The sequence below is a fragment of the Eretmochelys imbricata genome, chromosome 5 (assembly GCF_965152235.1).
Source record: "Eretmochelys imbricata isolate rEreImb1 chromosome 5, rEreImb1.hap1, whole genome shotgun sequence".
Taxonomy (NCBI): Eukaryota; Metazoa; Chordata; order Testudines; family Cheloniidae; genus Eretmochelys; species Eretmochelys imbricata.
This window is the reverse complement of record NC_135576.1, coordinates 20,985,452-21,004,286: the sequence shown is the minus strand read 5'-3', so window position 1 is coordinate 21,004,286 and position 18,835 is coordinate 20,985,452. Positions and strand designations below refer to the sequence as shown.

The window sequence follows — 18,835 nt, the reverse complement described above, 5'->3', positions numbered from 1 at the left end:
CAGTGTGACCTTCCTTCTCAGGTGAGGCTTTCTGGGCATCCAGTAAAATATTGTACAGTTCCCAATTATCATTCATGTTTTTCTGTTCATATTCTTTCTCCCAAATGTCATGGCTCATAATTGTGAAATGCTTCATGGGTAGGTTTCCAAACTTGTCTACAGTGTGATTTGTAATCTGTTAGCTGGGCAAATCTGGATAGGCAAACAGACTATTAAACATGTTTGTTTAAAATGGTTCCATTAGTCCTGTTTAGTTGCCAATGGGCACACAGAGTCTTTAACTTCTTAACCATGACTTGGAAGAATAGTATTAAATTTATATTCCATGTTTTGAAGATGAAGTTTAACTCCAGATTGTATAATTCAATGAAGGCACTTCTGTACCATTTAAGTATATTTTTAAAACTTGTACTTTTTAAAAATGACCTAATGTTTTGAAACATGCATCTTGGGGGCTTACTCCAAAAATAGAAAATGATCCTTCACAAGATGCCGAAAATACTCCAAAATTAACAATTTTCAGCTCTTTAAAAATGCTTTGGTAGAAGAGACTGATGATTCCTCTTAGAAGTCTTGCTCATATCCAGGATTGTGAAAAGTCAGAGAAGGCCAGATCTTTGAACATTTTAAAAGGAATTGTTTCTCAAAAGCCATAATCTGCAAAAACTTTTCTTCTGAAAATAGAGACCACAAATCTGTGTTTATATTTTGACTCTTGGGAGTTGGAATTTAAAATTTTAAAGGGTCCTTCAGGAAGAGGTGAAGGCTAGCTATGCTTTTATCTTATGAGAGTATGTAGGTACAATAACGTGTTCAATGCTGAGGATTTTTTTAAACAGACTTGTGTATAGTATAAGCCTTCAATGTAAATAATTTATATTTGTAATCAACTCTAAGTACATTACTTTTATTACTTCATCAGAATACTACATTTTACAGTGCAATAATATGAATGTCTTTACTATGTTTTTTTTTATTGCAATAGTCATGATGTCCAAATATCCTGTAGAAGTAGTTAAACACTTCACATTTGGTTTTTTACATGAAAAATAAAGGTTCATTTAATCTTATTGAAAGAAATTACTTGTGTGTGAGCTTCTCCCACTGCCCTCCTAATGGATGCAACTGGAACTGATTCAGTCCCTATACCACTCACTGCTAATGAAGATTCTCTTCTAGCTCAAGTGGTAAGAGCCTGTGCTTCTGAACCAGAAGGATCTGAATTCTATCTGTAGTATCTCTCCTTTTTGAGAGGATATGGGCTCCAGTATAGTAACAGCTGTAAAGACCTATGTGGTCCTGAAGTTAGTAATACTATTGTAATACTTGCTAGAATTTATGGGTATATCAAGGAATTAGTATGTCAGTTACAATAATCATTACATTAGTCTGCTTAAAATTTCAGAAAGATAATCTAGAGGTGCTAAAGGTCTTGGATTAGAAATCCTGTTCCATGGCTCCAAACTATCTTTGAAATTGGAGGCTGAACTCAGTTGAAAGAGTTCTTAGCAGAGCTGCTTTCAATCCTGATTTTAAGAAGAGACAGATTAGAAGGCTTTCGATGCTTTTGTTATATTAACTGTCAATTGGTTGCCTTTATCAAGTGTTTGCAGACTGCTGGCAGAATGTATTCAGACAGGGATTCAGAGACAACCTTTGATGAGGACTCTCAGCCGAATGATGAGGTAATGCCCTACAGTGATGATGAAACAGAAGATGAATTGGAGAGTCCGTCTGCAGTTGAATTAGAGCAAAACCGAATCAACAGAGAGGCTGAAGAGAGCAGAGAACCAGTTAAGAAAGGTAATAGTATGAGAAATTGTATCGAACTAACTATTGAATATAAAGGTTCAGAGGATTGTTCAGTGTACCAGATATGCATAGATTGCTAAATTTGTTCAGTTTATTTTCAAATTTAAGAATATACTCAATACTTTCTCCCTGGGTAGATCTACATAGATTAATAGAAAATGCAGTTAACCAGTGGAAACTAGAAAGTTAATCCACATTCATCTACAAAATCAGATCCCACTACAGCTATTTGGGCCCAGTGAAGTGGCTTCACACTGTGATCTGAGATCATCAAATATGAGCTTGATCAGATCCAGTCTATTTATTCAGAAAAGTTCACAAACTGATGGACTGTTACTCCTGAACCTTTCACATGATTTCAGATTTATTGCTAGCCTTCCACTAGTTTTTTTTTTAGCAATTTTATTTAATTTTGTTTCTGGGTTAGCGGCAGATAGGTCAATTCCACAAACTGTTGTGGGTGATGCTGACATCAGGTGCTCTAAGGAGAGGGATTGTTCTTTGGATAGTACCTGACACATTTTGGGTGCCCTCACGGTTTGAAATAATAAATGTAATACACAGGTACCTGGAAGATTGACACAAAAATTGTCAAGATGAATGGCTAGAGTCTGTTTGTCTTTTACTGTTGGCTTTGACATCTGCCTCTAGAGAATAAACAGAAGCATTTAATACACGGATTAATTTTTTCACTAAGTAGGTTGCTTCTGAAACATTTCTACTCATTAAAGACTTAATTTACATGTAATGGAAGCAAAGAAAGCATGTAGATCTGGTGTTAATATCTACTAGTGCAAATGAGAGATGCACATGCTTTAAGTTTCAAGAGCTAATCAGTTTTCTAAATGACTTTTAACAAGTTGTCACTGCCAGCTGGAGACTTAAATTAAAAATAACAGTTCAAAAATATTTTTCATCTTGAAGTAGTCTTCTGGATGGATTTTATGCTTCTCTTCATGGCCTCTAGAGACTAAATCATGAATCAGCACTGTTGTCCCACTTTTGCTACTAGAATGTGTTCTAGCAGCAGTTTCTGATTCTGACATCTGAGTGTCAGGATATGGAAGGTATTTCTAGCAGCACTGGAAATTAGACATTGCTGGCTATCTTTAGTTTGTCATTCAGCAATGACATGGTCAGCAATGTTGGTATCTAATTCAAGCATTTAATAATTTAAACTTCAAAGCTAACGTAATTTCATGATCATAGAATCATAGAATATCAAGGCTGGAAGGGACCTCAGGAGGTCATCTAGTCCAACCCCCTACTCAAAGCAGGACCAATCCCCAACTAAATCATCCCAGCCAGGGCTTTGTCAAGCCTGATCTTAAAAACTTCTAAGGGAGGAGATTCCACCACCTCCCTAGGGTAACCCATTCCAGTGCTTCAGCATGCTCCTAGTGAAAAAGTTTTTCCTAATGTCCAACCTAAACCTCCCCCGCTGCAACTTGAGACCATTACTCCTTGTTCTGTCATCTGGTACCACTGAGAACAGTCTAGATCCATCCCCTTTGAAACCCCCATTCAGGTTGTTGAAAGCAGCTATCAAATCCCTCCTCATTCTTCTCTTCTAAATAATCCCAGTTCCCTCAGCCTCTCCTCATAAATCATGTGCTCCAGTCCCCTAATCATTTTTGTTGCCCTCCGCTGGACTCTCCAATTTTTCTACATCCTTCTTGTAGTGTGGGGCCCCAAACTGGACACAGTACTCCAGATGAGGCCTCACCAATGCCAAATAGAGGGGAATAATCATGTCCCTCAATCTGCTGGCAATGCTCCTACTAATACAGCCCAAAATGCCGTCAGCCTTCTTGGTTACAAGGGCACACTGTTGACTCATATCCAGCTTCTCGTCCACTGTAACCCCTACGTCCTTTTCTGCAGAACTGCTGCCTAGCCACTCGGTCCCTAGTCTGTAACTGTGAGTGGGATTCTTCTTTCCTAAGTGCAGGACTCTGCACTTGTCCTTGTTGAACTTCATCAGATTTCTTTTGGCCCAATCCTCCAATTTGTATAGGTCCCTCTGTATCCTGTCCCTACCCTCCAGCATATCTACCACTCCTCCAAGTTTAGTGTCATCTGCAAACTTGCTGAGGGTGCAATCCACACCATCCTCCAGATCGTTAATGAAGATATTGAACAAAACCGGCCCCAGGACCGACCCTTGGGGCACTCCGCTTGATACGATCTGCCAACTAGACATGGAGTCAATGAACACTACCCACTGAGCCCAATGATCTAGCCAGCTTTTTATCCACCTTATAGTTCATTCATCCAACCCATACTTCTTTAACTTGCTGGCAAGAATACTGTGGGAGACTGCATCAAAAGCTTTACTAAAGTTAAGGAATAACATGTCCACTGCTTTCCCCTCATCTACAGAGCCAGTTATCTCATCATAGAAGGCAATTAGGTTAGTCAGGCATTACTTGCCCTTGGTGAATCCATGCTGACTGTTCCTGATCACTCTCCTCTCCTCTCCTCTCCTCTCCTCTCCTCTCCTCTCCTCTAAGTGCTTCAGAATTGATTCCTTGAGGACCTGCTCCATGATCAATGGGGGAAATTCATACTTCTTCCTTTTGGCTGCAGATGTTTCAGTCTGGTTGCAGATTCAACAAGGCGAAAGTGCATTTGTTTACATGAGAGCAATATTTACGGCCATGTTGGCTAGACTTTCTATGCTCATCTTCGTTTCCTTTGCTCTGGTTAATAAAGTCAACTCTCTCTGCTTAATTTGCAGAATCTGTGGAATGTACCAAACTAGGTTAGTCTAGAGGTTATCTGTTGTCAGGTAGTGCTACAGAAATCTCATCCTTGTTGCTTTTTCTCAATAGAGAGGATTTTCATTTAGTTTTCTTAGAAGTTGAATCCTTAATTAACAGCTTTTCTTTTCCTCAATGAAGAGTGTAAAATAAGAACCCTTCCAAGTAGTCTGAATAATAAGTCTTTCCCCTCAACCAGGTTTCACTCACTTATTACTTAATTCAGAATTCTCCTCATTGTCCAGTCACCCGTAGTCCTCCTTCATTAGCATCAGTCAAGGTTACCACTAGAGTCAACACTTGTCAGTGGACCTTCTTATGACAAGTGCGTTCATAAACACATATTGCTGTTCAGGACAGCACTTTAATCATGTGAGGGGACAAGCCTGTCGTAATCAGGTCTGCTTGCACTTTTTTTTTTTTTTTTTTTGGCAACTGGTTTGGCTGATCAGTAATACAATCTATTTTAGAACCTCAGTTTTCTTACAGTAGGGTTTATTGTGATCATGTAGTCCAACCTCCTGTGTAATACAGGTCACGAAACTGCCCCAAAGTAATTCCTAGAGCAGATCTCTTAGAAAAAACATCCAATCTTTTGCTGAATGGCCAAAACATAAGGTGCCCATTTATTGCTGGTGCTCTTGTTATAATTCTGTCTCAATGATAGTAGTTTGAGAAAAAAGGATTAAGAGAATGGACTGAAAGCTAGTATATCTATCCTGCAATTATTGCCAATCTTTTCTCTATTTGAAACAGGTCAGTCAGGTTGCACTTGGCTGACTATTGACTAGGAAGCTGCTTTAAAAAAGCATATATTTTCCCACCCTGTGGGGCAGACCTGCAGGAGTTCCCTGATAGTGTGGGACAGGGTTCAGTTAGGTTACTGTACCATGCCTCTGCTTGTGGGATTCCCAGAGCTACTGGGTATAGTTCAGCACCCTTGTTGCTCCACACTCACGCACGTATAGCATGAAGAATAATCCGAGCAAGAAGGATTGTTGATCAGAGATGCCATTATCTTGTCTGTGGGACTGTGTGTAGAGGGAGACTGATGCAGGTGCAGAATCTAGAAAAATGGTCTAATACTGGCTTGGCCTCACTCACACTGGGCAGGCAAATTGTTTGTTTGAAAATCAGTTTAAAACCTGTTAGACAAGTTGAGCAAAGTTTAGGCAGGGCCTAAATGACTGGATTTTTAGGTGCCGGGAGCAAGGTAGGTAGTGGTACCAACAATATGGGCCTGAGGGCAGGAGTGGAAACTGGAGGATAGTGGAGGAAAAGGGTTAGACAGTGAATAGAGAGAACATGAAGGCCTAGAATATACTGAGTGTGTGAGAACTGGACTGAACATATAAGGGGTGGAGTGAGGCAGTTGAGCAAGGGGAAGGGACAAAATGACACAATGGGGCAAGGAGTGGACTGGTTAGACTGCAAAGGCAGCACGGAGGGAAGCTAAGGAACCATCTGTATGAGGTACTTGTAGTGCATGTAACCCAGACAATCCCCTTCTCACAGGAACTGCTTGACCAGTTCTAAAATCACATCTCCATGCCAGAGACAAGGTGGGTGAGGTAGTATTTTATTGGACTAACTTCTTTTGGTGAAAGAGACAAGCTTTTGAGCTACACAGAGCTCTTCTTCAGGTCTGGGCATCTCAGGCATACCAGAGTGTCCAGGCCTAAAAAAATGTGGATTGCAAAACCCTGGAATAGCATAATGCCACTCTGGGATGTAAAAGGCTCCTTGGACTTTTTTTTTTCTTTTTGACACAGAGTTTCTGCTGGACACAAAGCAACTCAATAGCAGGAAAAATATTTCTTCATTGTTGAACCTGCACTTTATTGCTGTAAAACTCTTGGTTGTTATGTTAGCAATTCCGCAAAAGTTAGAACCAGCTGAAAGTCAGAGACTTAAAGATGAACTGTATAGGATTTTTAATGAAACTGGGATTGGGCCCTTCTCTAAGATCTAGACAGGTGGTCAGAAAGGGGTGGACATTTAAATTCTGCTTGTTTTTTATCTTAGAAATATTGGGGATGTCAAGTCTGGCTTTGCTTAGTATTGTTGGAGGATTTCTTAGGAGGTCCCAGAGGTGCATTGTGAGCTTTTTCACATTAATTAAAAGGGCAAGATCGCTCAGTCTCTGAGACACCCTCTTTTTGTTCTTTAGGCATTGGAGTTAGATGGGTGTAACAAAAGCAAAACAAAATAGTCTGATTAAAAATCTTTTCCCTCGGTTGTTTAGTTTCCAACGTCTTGTAACATAATGTCCCTAATTTTCTGCTTATCACACGTTTTTTCTCCCAGAGTAGGTTAGATTTCAGTTGCTTATATAGACAAACAAACAGAATGCTTTTTCACAAAATCCTTTGAGGACTTCTTTACCAACAATACAGAAAAGAAAAAGGGTTCAGAGGCCCAACTTGATTTTTTCCATTGCATGTTGCCTTAAAAGATACTGAGGGGGTAAACCTTAAATTTGTAGACTTGTTTCCCCATCGTTGGAGCAGTCAAGTATTATGATTCATTTTGACGTGTGTGACACTCCTTTTTTTTTTTTTTCTTTTTCTTTTTTCTTCCCCTCCCAGATTGTAGCTGGCAAGTTAAGGCAAATGATCGAAACTTCCACGAACAACCCCAGTTTAAGAAAACAACATTTCTATGCTTCAAGAAAAGCAAATATGCCGTAAGCCGTCCTCCTTTATATATAATGACTGATGTAGTTTTCTTGTCAGGAGGAACACTTGTTAGTTCATGATTAAAACGTTCCAATAATTAAACAGTGTACATGTACTAGTATGCCTCTCCAATCTACAAAGGTGGGTAAGTACCATGAACGGATTAACTGAGGCACAGAATGATTTGACTAAGGGCTTGTCCACATGGTGATTTGGTGTGTGGCAACTCAGACTTTTTGAATCTACATCAAAGTTCATGATGGACCTTTTAGTGCACCATAGCGGGGTCCATCCTGTCAGTTCGTGCATGGCTAGATGTGTGCTATAGTCTGGCTTGCCATGTACTAAGTTGCTGTACACATTTGTGAGTCAAAAGCCGTTTAGAACCCAGACTTCCTGAATCCCAGAGCTGCATCCTATTCACTGGACTATGGCTTTCACTAACATTTGAATCAAATAATGTTTAAGTATTCTATTTTCAGTACTTTACTAAGGGCAGCCTTTAGGCAGACAGCATCCTGGTCAAGCCAGAATTTGGTGCATCTTCAAAATAAATGATTATCTATTTCCAAATGCTTAAGTACAATGGAGTCGTCTTGTTGTTCATAGAATATCAGGGTTGGAAGGGACCTCAGGAGGTCATCTAGTCCAACCCCCTGCTCAAAGCAGGACCAATCCCCAATTTTTGCCCCAGATCCCTAAATGGCCCCCTCAGGGATTGACCTCGCAACCCTGGGTTTAGCAGGCCAATGCTCAAACCACTGAGCTATCCCTCCCCCCTGTTGGCTTAGGTAACCCCACTCTAAATCAAACCATGTTATGGATGTATTAATAACTTTCTTAAATTATGTTTAAAACATTTTTAAAAACAGTAGGATTATTTTAAAATAAACAGTAAAGTAGTTGTGCTTGTGTGCCTTTCCGGTCTTAAATGACCAGTAGTGATATCATGGAATTTCACATTGGCCTACTTGGATTACTTTCAGGGCAATAACTTGTTTATTTTACAAATAAAATGTTTTTTCTAATTGCCACCCCTGCAAGCTCTGCCAGTATCTGAAAGTCAGTTTGGGTTATTTCTGTCTTATGCATGAACATCAGTAATAAAGATTCTGCAACTGGAACCTTTCTTACCTATTCTACAAAAACAACGAAGAGTCCGGTGGCACATTAAAGACTAACAGATTTATTTGTGCATAAGCTTTTGTGGGTTAAAAAACACACTTGTTCAGATGCATGGAGTGAAAATTACAGATACAGGCATAAATATATATTGGCAAATGAAGAGAAGGGCGTTACCTTACAAGTGGAGAAACAATGCTGAAGGCCAATTCAGTCTGAGTGGATGTGGTCCACTCCCGATAATTGATGAGGAGGTGTCAATATCAAAAGAGGGAACATTGCTTTTGTAGTGAGCCAGCCACTTCCAGTCCCTATTCAAGCCCAAATTGATGGTGTTAAGTTTTCCAATGAATTGTAGGTCTGCAGTTTCTCTTTGAATATGTTTTTGAAGGTTTTTTGTAGAAGAATAGCTACTTTTAAATCTGTTGAATGCCCAGGGAGATTGAAATGTTCTCCTACTGGCTTTTGTATGTTACCATTCCTGATGTCTGATTTGTGTCCATTTATCCTTTTATGTAGAGACTGTCCAGTTTGGCCAATGTACGCGGCCGAGGGGCATTGCTGGCACATGGCATATATCACATTAGTAGATGTACAGGTGAAGGAGCCCCTGATGGGTCCCAGCCACACCATCTAGGGCTCATTCACCTGCACATCTACTAATGTGATGTATCCCATCATGTGCCACGTAAAAGGCAGTCAGCTGTAAAAGCAGTCAGCTGTAATTTGAATACCCAGGAGACAGATGTGTTGAGTAAAAGGTGCCATTCTTCATTATCACTCTTTTGATCATAACATAGCAGAGTCTAGTTAATCATTTTAGTTACATTTCAAGTTAAAGATGAGTATTTGTTACAAGTGTTGGGTTTGTAATCAGTACAGTTCCCTATTCTCGGAACATGGGTAATATTGACATTGGCAGTACAAGCTTCCCCATCCTGCTTTGCGCTATGTAACTCAGTCCTGCTCAGAAGGGATAGTCTTTGTGGCTGAGTAAGTAATTCAGAGTCAGTTTCCATTCAGCTGTAGCTTCTCAGGCCAGGTCTAAACTATAAATTTTTGCCGACACAGCTACATTGATCAAGGTTTTGAAGAGATGTGATTCCTGACCCGATATACCTGTGCTAGTAAAAGCCCTAGTGTAGATGCTGTTATAGTGGGCGAAACTGTGCTTTATATATTAGGATTGATGTAGATTTCTTCGCAGGAGGAACATTATGTTTACGCTTGGAACACTTTATCAAAACTGCTTTTATAATTTTTTGGAGGGGGAGGATGGGGCTGGGATTGGAACAAACTATATTGGCAAACGTGTAATTTTATTGCATTAACATTAGGAAAGCTTTGTTGTTCCAGGTATTCCAGTATAAAAACCTGTGCTTTTACTAGTACAGCTAGCGCATTTTTCACGTGTACATCTGGCCTCAGTTAAAACTACCGACAAGGATATCCATTGTTCTTGTGGTCATGGAAAGAGACCAAATAATCTAGACTTGCTAGATCCTAGTAGGATATCTATCTGGTTCTAGTCCTTTCCTGCTCTTCTTTTAGGATTGTAATTAGACCATTGCACAGTCATCAGACAGGAATGACTTTTCAGTTATCACTACTGACCTGGGTTCAGTTTGAAGGAGTTGCCTTGAGATAAAAACTCAGTATCCTATTTCCAATCCCTTGATTTTACATATTGCTCCAGATAATCCTTTTAAGGCATTGTCAGTTGAAGGCTAAAGCAACAAAAGGCAGCTTAGAAATAACACTAAAGCCAACAGTCCTTTTGGTTGACTTGACTAGTGATCCTTGTTAAACTGGTTTGCATGATACACTTAACTTACACGGCCATTTGTAGAGAGGGATACCATAAAGTAAAACATTTTACATGAAATGCAAATTGGATTGGAAAAGTATGCATGATATATTGCTATTTAGAATGACTTGTTTTAAATTTTTTTCTCAACAGGGGAATGCAATTAAGACCTACAAATACAATGCAATTACCTTTTTACCATTGAATTTGCTAGAACAATTTAAAAGAGTGGCCAACTTCTATTTCCTGGTTCTTCTTATTTTACAGGTAAAAATTGATTACATAATACAGACAATTATGATAAAGATAATATAAGTTCAGTTACTCAGTAATGCAGCTGAATATGACTGCTTTTTGTGACGTTGCTATCATGAAACTAAAGTGGACTTCATAAACAACTCCAGACTAATGGCTTTTAAAATTCACGAACTTTTAATACGAACTTGGAGCAATGCACTTTATTTGCATGTTAATCATTTTAGCTTGATATTTATATTTCTGCCTTGTGTACCCTGCTTAGAATACAACTAGTTACTTAGATTGTAAGCAATTTGGGGTATGGACCATCCTTTTTGTTTTAAGTTTGTATAGTACCTAGCACAATGTGGTTCTAGTCCATGACTGGAGCTCATAGGTTATGTCTTCACTGCCAGGGGAAAAAAAAAAAAGTGTATTCTTAATTCATATAGCTAACTCGGGTTAAAATAGTTGTGAAGGCATGGCAACATAAAGCCAGTGTTCACTCCCAGAATCCCATATAGACTATATTGAACTGCTAATACAAGTTAAGAGTTGCCATGCCTTCACTTCTGTTTTAATCTGAATTAGCTAACCTGATTTAAGAACACACCTTTTAAAGAGCTTAATATGCTCAAATCAGGGAATTGCATAACTTATGTTCATCATTGAGTGATGGTCCCTATTGTAGTCCACTGAGGGTTTATGCATGTGCACGGGGTGTCCAGAGCCAGAGAATTTTGGTTGGTCCTCTCATGAGCCCTGACTCACCTCGTGGTTTTGTCTGAGGTGACAAAGGGCAGGACAGATGGACTGTGTCTCCAGTTCCTTCTCGTCGCCGCATAGTCTGGATCAGAACGATCAGTGTCTACTTGCGAGTGACACACTTTCACAAACAAAGTTGCATATAGTCAGTGTTTTAGAGTTTTACTGTTTTTATTGCTTTTAGATAGTCTGTGATAGTTTTAGAGTAGAATAGGTTGTTTGGAGAGCTTATTTTTTCTCCATACTCCTCCCCCCATACCCGTGCACGGATAATGGACTTTGCTGAAGACCCCAGGCTTTAACATGGGTGCCTCCTGCCTGCATTCCTTCTTGGTCAGTGACGAACATCAGCGCTGTCTCTACTGTTTGGGAGCGAACCACATTGCATCCAGATGCAATATCTGCCAGTCCTTCTTCAGCCATACCCTAGAAGGTCGGGCTCCCTGTCTACAGAGCAACTCATGGAAGTTGCCATGAGGCCTCATTCGGATCCAGGCTGGGGAACCCCCGACCCCGTACATCTGCCTGAGACAGCCAGGAGTGCCCCTCCGGCTATAGACCCCAAGTCTGGCACCAGCAGTAACACTGCTATGGATCCTGTGCCGGGGGCAGCTGAGAGGCAAGGGAGCATAGCCATAAGCATGGTGGTAGGACTTCCTCTAAGACCAAGAATGGGGACATTCCATCTACTAGCTCCCATCATAGAGAGGGAACACGTGCCAAGCCTCATAAACCATGAGAAAAGGCCTCACAAGAGGATGGAGCCGCTGGTACCAGGGGCAGAACTGCCGACACCAACAGCATCCATGCCCCCATAAGACAAGTGACTTTTCCATAATGGGGAAGTCCACCGCTCCGATGCCAGTACCAAGTACGGAGAAGGTGCCCTTCACTTTTGGGAGATTAGGGAGAGTGCCAGAACCCCAGGATGTGTTTGCTCTGGGGGATCCAACATCCCCACACCTGTCCACACTCTCCACCTCTAGTGATATTGTGTCTCCCCTTCAGGATATGCTGCATTTGGCACACCACACAAGTCCCATTCTGGCGATCTACATACTTCCCCTGTTGCCAACAGTATCGCCTATGGAAAACGTCTCCTAATTCTTATCTTCAGATGAGTCGGATAATGGGCAGGGTCAGTCCATACCATACCACCACGAGGACTAATACAGGAAGCCATCTATACCATGGCAGTATCTTCCGCTGCAGCCGCCACAGAGCCATTGGTTTCCCACACCGTGGGGTCCACCACAACACCCACTGGATCCATCATGCTGGCCCAGTTGGGAACCTTAGCCCCTTTACCCTCTTTAAGAGCCAAATAGTCAGCAAGGGAGACTTCACCAATTTTCCCATTTCATGCACCTTCCAGCAGATACTCGACACTGGTGATGGAGGAAGAGTCACTCAGCCCAGTTCTGATAGTACTGATGGACAGGAAAGATTTCTGTCTTCCTCTCTGGATGTGGCAGTGGCTTGAGCATCTCCTTCACCCCCAGATAACTTCCACCAGTTTCAGGATCTCCTATGGAGGATGGCAGGGGAGCTTTACATCCCTCTGGAGAAGGTGTAGGATACCCAACGTCAGCTCTTGGACATCCTTCACTCGTTGGCATCAGATCTGCACCACCTAGTGCTCAGCCCAATCTCCCAAAAGTTAAGGGCACCCTCTCTGTACTCAGTACTGGCATTGGAGCAGTGGACTTCTCCACAGTGGAAAGGTCTCGTCTTATGGGCACTTTTCTTCCCGAAGGGTAGAGTTGCATTGCCTATCAATGAAGCTATACTTGAGCCAGCTGGGACATTTTAGCACATTCTGACCAGGTGTACACCTACCCCCAAAGGGAACTGAGAAGCATTATGTGCCTGCTAAAGGGCCTGAGTTTCTGTTCTCACCCTCCCATCTCCCAATTCTCATGGTCCAGGTGGTGACGAAGCATTCCAGGCAACATCTCCCACGCTTCAGTCTGTCCGATAAGGTGGGAAAGAGATTGGACCTGTTGGGCCAAAAGGTCTTTTTGTCAGAGGGCCTTCAGTTCAGGAACTACTAGGTATTGCTCACCAAGTACGATTTCCTGAACTACGTGTAAACTGGATGAATTTGCTGAAAAGATACCACAGCAAGACTGGGCCTCTTTTAAGGCTATCCTAGAAGAATGTAAACTGGTGGCAAGGACAACTCTTCAGTTAGCAATGGATGCAGCAGATATCTACTCGAGGCCCATGGCCACAGGTATAGTTATGTGCAAGGAATTGTGGCTCTGCTCCTCTGGTTTCCCCAGGGAGGTACAAAATGCCATCAAAGACCTCCTTTTCAATGAATCCCATCTTTTTAACCAAAAAACCAATGACTCCCTGCACACTCTCAAGGATTCCAGAGCTACTCTGCGTTCCTTGGGCATCTACGCATCTGCACCAAAGCATCAATTCCACTGCCCACCTGCCCCTACACAATGTTACAGGACCACCCAGTTCTTTCTCCAGAGACCCTATGAACCACTGAGAAAAGTTAGAAAACTCACAGATTGTGCCCTCTGGGACCACCTTTACAGTCTTTCACCTTCCAGAGGCAATCATCAGAGAAGAATGATTTCTGAAGACCACTAGAGAGCTGCCGACCACATTGCCTGATGCTTTTCGAATCCTTGTCACTGCTTTCATGGGTCATCTAGCGCTTCTTTTTTACACCTTGGAGTGCAATAACAATGGACAGATGGGTGCTAAGTGTCCTCTAACATGGCTATGTGATTGAGTTAATTGTGCTACCTCATCCACAGCCCCCCCGCCTCTGATCCCTCCTTATGACAGCATCCTCACCCAAAAGGTGCACTCCTTACTACAGAGAGCAGCAACAGCATGTGTCTCTACTGAATATCAAGGAACAGGCTTCTATTCCACTTACTTCCTGATACCAAAGAAAAAGGGTGGGTCAGGCCTATCCTGGACCTTCATCTCCTCAATCAGTTCATCTGAAAGCCAAAGTTTTGTATGGTCGCATTAGCAGCGATCATCCCCTCATTGGAAAAAGGCATGTAATTTACAGCTCTCAATATGCAGGAAGCCTACTTACATGTAGACATTCATCCATCCCACAGATGGTTTCTGAGGTTTATGGTCCACTCACAACATTTCCAATACAGAGTTCTTCCGTTTGGACTCTCCACAGCTCCCAGAGTTTTCACCAAGGTTTTCTCCATGGTAGCAGCCCACATTAGCTATTAAGGGCTCCTAGAATTCCAGTATCTCGATGACTGGCTCCTGGCAGCACAGTCCAGATGAGAAGCTCAGGCCTCAGCCTCTGTTGTTGGGCCTTCCTTCTTCCCTGAGGGTCAGTATCCATATCGAAAAGTCAACTTGAAACCCTACACAATGCCTAGACCTCATAGGGGCCACCATCAACTCAGTTATGGCTCGAGCCTACCTACCACGTGACAGGTGCCAAACTCTGCAAGAGCTCATAACTCATGTAGTCAACAATCCTTCAGTCACAGCCAGGACTTGCCTCTCCATCCGGGGTCACGTGGTCTTGTGCACATACATCGCCGCCTTTGCTCAACTTTTCTGGCTGCCTCCAGATGTGGCTCCAGAAAGTTTACTTGCCTGCTCATCGCACCATGGATCTCAGGCAAACAGTTTCCCCCAAGGTAATCTCCTCCCTCCACTAATGGAGGGAACCTTGTCAGGTCTGCATAGGGGTTTCTTTCCTACCCCCATTCCTGGACAGGATGATTATCAATGATACCTCCCTTCTAGGCTGGGGAATACATGGACCTCTTGGGTTTCCAGAATTCACATCAACATTCTGGAGTTCTAAGCTGTAACAAAGGCATGCCAGGCCTTTCTCTCGCTCATCTGTTCCCATCGTATTTTCATGATGTCTGACAATACCATGACTGTGTGCTACATCAACAAATGGATGCGCCAGGTTGGTGGCTCTGTGCTTAGAAGCAGTCACCCTTTGGAACTGGTGCACAGATCACCTTATCTGTAGCCTATCTCCCAGGGCACTGAATGTGATTGCGAACTTGCTCAGCAGACAGTTTGTGGTTGACCACGAGTGGGAACTTCATGACACCGTACCATGGGACAGCTTCAACAAATGGGGAACTCTGACCAGAGACTTTTTCATTTCCTCAATGAACAGAAAACACTGTACATCTTGCTCCAGAGGGGGTCTGGGACATCACTCTTCAGGCGATGCCCTCTTCCTCCCCTGATCAGACCAATTCAATTATGCCTTCTCTCCTTTCCCACTCTTATCACAGATGCTTCACAAGATCAGACAGGACAAAGTGACAGTCATCCTGATGGCCTTTTACTAGCCAAGACAGTTTTGTTTTCCAGCCTTCATATGTCTGCCCATCCCCCAGTTTTCCTCCCTGCTGTCCCTGATCTCCTGATGCAGCACAATGGCCGCATCAGCCATCCTAATTCAAATTCAAAGGTGCTCCATCTCAAAGCCTGGTCTTTGGATAGGCATTTTCTCTAGAGTGGCCATGTTCACCAGACGTGCAAAACATCCTTTCTAGCAGCAGGAAGGACGCCATGAAACGTGGTTACTGAGCCAAGTGGACACGGTTTGCTTCCTGGATGGAACACAAAGGACTTTCCCAGAAGCAGGGGGGATTCCCCTCCTCCTTGACTACCTTTTGTCCTTGAAGGCATTGGGTCTTGCCCACAGCTTCCTCAAAGTCCACCAAGCAGCAATTAGCACCCCCTCCCCATGCTGTGGAATGACCTTCCATCTTTACCTACCTGTTTACTGTTCGGTTTTTGGAATGGCCTCATTAGAACCTTCCTACCTGTACAACCCATCGCTCCTCAATGGGATCTTAACTTGGTCCTATCTGTGCTAATGAAACTACCCTTTGAACTGCTGCGATAGTGTTCAATGTCCCTTCTTTCCATGAAATGTGCCTTCCTGGTTAGTGTCACATCAGTGAGGGTTGGTGAATTTGGCCCCATGATACCGGGCCCTCCTTTCATGACTTTCCATAAAGATAAAGTATCCCTGTGTCTGCATCTCAAATTTTTGCCAAAGGTCATCCCCCAATTTCACGTTAATCAATCCATTCACTTACTTGTTTTCTTCATGAAGCTACACGCCTTGGAAGAGGAACAGCGACTCTGCTCCCTCAATGTCCATTGGCCTTCTACCTGAAAAGGATGAAACCGATCAGGAAATCCCCCAGCTGTTTGTTGCAATAGCTGAAAGAGTTAAAGGGCAGGCAATCTTCACACAACGAATCTCTAAGTGGATTTTGAGCTGCATTACACTCTTCTATCAATTATCTGGCCTCCAGCCACCCTCAGGGGTGTGGGCCCCTTCAACGAGAACCCAGGCCTCCCTCCATGACGTATTGCTTCGGTATATCTGTAAAGTGGCCAGGTAGAGTTCAGTTCTCACCTTTGCTGAGCATTATGCCTTAATGCAGGACCCAGTGATGGATGCCTTCTCTGTTGCAGCTGTCCTCCACTCATCTATCCCATCTGCATCCTTGTACCCTCCTCCAATTTAGGGACTGCTCGCTAGTCACCCTCAGTGGAATACAATAGGGATCATCACTTGAAGAAGAGGAGGAGGTTACTTACCTCTAACTGGAGGTTCTTTGAGATGTGTGGTCCCTATCTGTATTCTGCTCCCCACCCTCCTTCCCCTCTGCTGCAGATCTGTTGATTTGCAGTGGAGAAGGAACTGGAGACACAGTTGGTCCACCCCGCCCTTTATCACCTTGGACAAAGCTGTGAAGTGAGTCAGGGAGCATGTGCGGAGCCATGGATGCTACTTTTAAATTCTCCATCTCTGGATGCATGGTGCACATGCATAAGCCCTCCGTGGAACACAGATAGGGACCACACATCTTAAAGAACTTGAGTTATAGGTAAGTAACTTCCTCTTCCAGAACTGGCATATGAGACTGCCAGTTCTGAGAAGTTTTAATAAATCTGTCCTTTATGGGGGTTGTACCATATGACTGGAGAATGCTAATATCATCCCTGTATTTAAGAAATGGGGGGGGGGGAAGTGATCAGGGCAATTACAGACCTGTTGATCTGATCTCCGTAGTATGCAAGGCTTTAGAACAAATGGTGAAGGAAAAAATAATTTAAATTCATAGAAGTAAATAATAAAGGGGATGTAATGCAATGTGTGTTTACCAAAAGTAGATCGTTCCAGAATAACCTTTTCTGAAGAAAAAACTTTTCCTTTTTTCCTCCCTTTTTTTCTTTTAAGATAAGGGAAGTGCAGTAGCTCTAATATCCTTGGACTTCAGTAAAAGCATATGGCATGGTATCACGTGGGAAATCGTTACTTAAATGTGAGAAGATGGGGATTAGCACAAGAGTTGTAAGGTAGATAAGGAACAGGCTAAAGAAGAGAAGGTAACAGGTTGTGCTGAAAGGTGAACTAGCAGATTGGAGGAAGGTTAGTAGTGGAATTCCTCAGAGATCTGTCTTGGGACCAATCTTAGGATATACTTTTGTTAATGACCTTGTCACAAAAAATAGGAGGGTGCTAATGAAGTTTGCTGATACAAAGGTGGGAGGCATCACCAATACACAGGAGGATCAGAATATTATATAGGAAGATCTGGATGACCTTGAAGACTGGAGTGGATGAAATTCAATAGTTCAAAGGGCAAGGTCTAGTAAGTATTTCTGCTGCAAGCTGGAGACTCATCATTTGGAAGTGACAAAGGGGGAGAGAGACCTAGGTGTGTTGGTCAGTCACAGGATGACCATGAGCCACCAGTGTGATGTGGCTGTGAAAAAGGCACATACAATCCTAGGATGTATTAGGTGAGGCATTTCCAGTAGAAATAGAAAAGTATTAATTCTGTTGTACAAGGCACTGGTAAGACCTTACTTGGAACACCGTGTACAATTCTGGTCTCTCATGTTCAAGAAAGATTAATTTAAACTGAAACGGGCAAAGAAGAGCTATTTGGATGATCATGGGGAATTGAGAGCTTCTCTTATGAGATGAGACTGGAAGAGCTTGGCTTGTGTAGTCTAGGAAAAAAAGAAGGGTGAGAAAATGTATATGATTGCTCTGTAAAGACATTGCGGGATAAACACCAGGAAGAGTGAAGAACTATTTAAACTAAAGGGCAAGGTGTTGGCACAAAAGCAAATGGGTGTAAACTGGCCATGAACCAGTTCAGGATGGAAATTAGAAAAAGGTTTCTAACCATCACATGGGATAATGTTCTGGAACAGCCTTCAAGTAGGAGTTGTGGATGCAAACAACTTAATTGGTTTTAAGAGATCTGGGCACATAGTATGATAGGGTTGCATGTGATATAGAGGGAAGGGATCAACATCCCTCGAGCTCATTTCTGGTTTGTCTCATATTCCTAAAAGCTCTTGCTTCAGGGCTTCAGCTGGCCACATGCAGGGGTCAGGAAGGGATCTCTTTCCCCAGATTGTATTCTGAGGCTTTTTGGTCTCCTTCATCTGAAGCTGGAGATGGGACACTGGGCGCAGTGGGCCAGGGCTCTGAGATGGCCCAGAGCATTCTCTCTCTCAGGTGCTTGGCTGGCTGGTGGATCTTGCTCACATGCTCAGAGTCTAACGGGTAACCATATGTGGAGCTGGGAAGGAATTCTTCCCTGGGTTAGATTGGCCATGACTTTGGGTGCTCTTCT

At 42.6% G+C, this 18,835-nt stretch overlaps 1 protein-coding gene across 1 annotated transcript in view; it reads left to right on the top strand.

Moving 5' to 3' along the window:
• Positions 1–1,139: 1,139 nt before the first annotated feature.
• ATP8B1 (ATPase phospholipid transporting 8B1) overlaps positions 1,140–18,835 on the top strand; it is an 80,419-nt gene continuing 62,723 nt past the window's right edge. Inside the window, exons 1-3 of the mRNA XM_077816223.1 lie at positions 1,140–1,803; positions 7,163–7,260; positions 10,335–10,448. Of these exons, the coding sequence (XP_077672349.1) occupies positions 1,626–1,803; positions 7,163–7,260; positions 10,335–10,448 (390 nt within the window). The 5' untranslated portion in view covers positions 1,140–1,625. The remainder of the gene's footprint in view (positions 1,804–7,162; positions 7,261–10,334; positions 10,449–18,835) is intronic.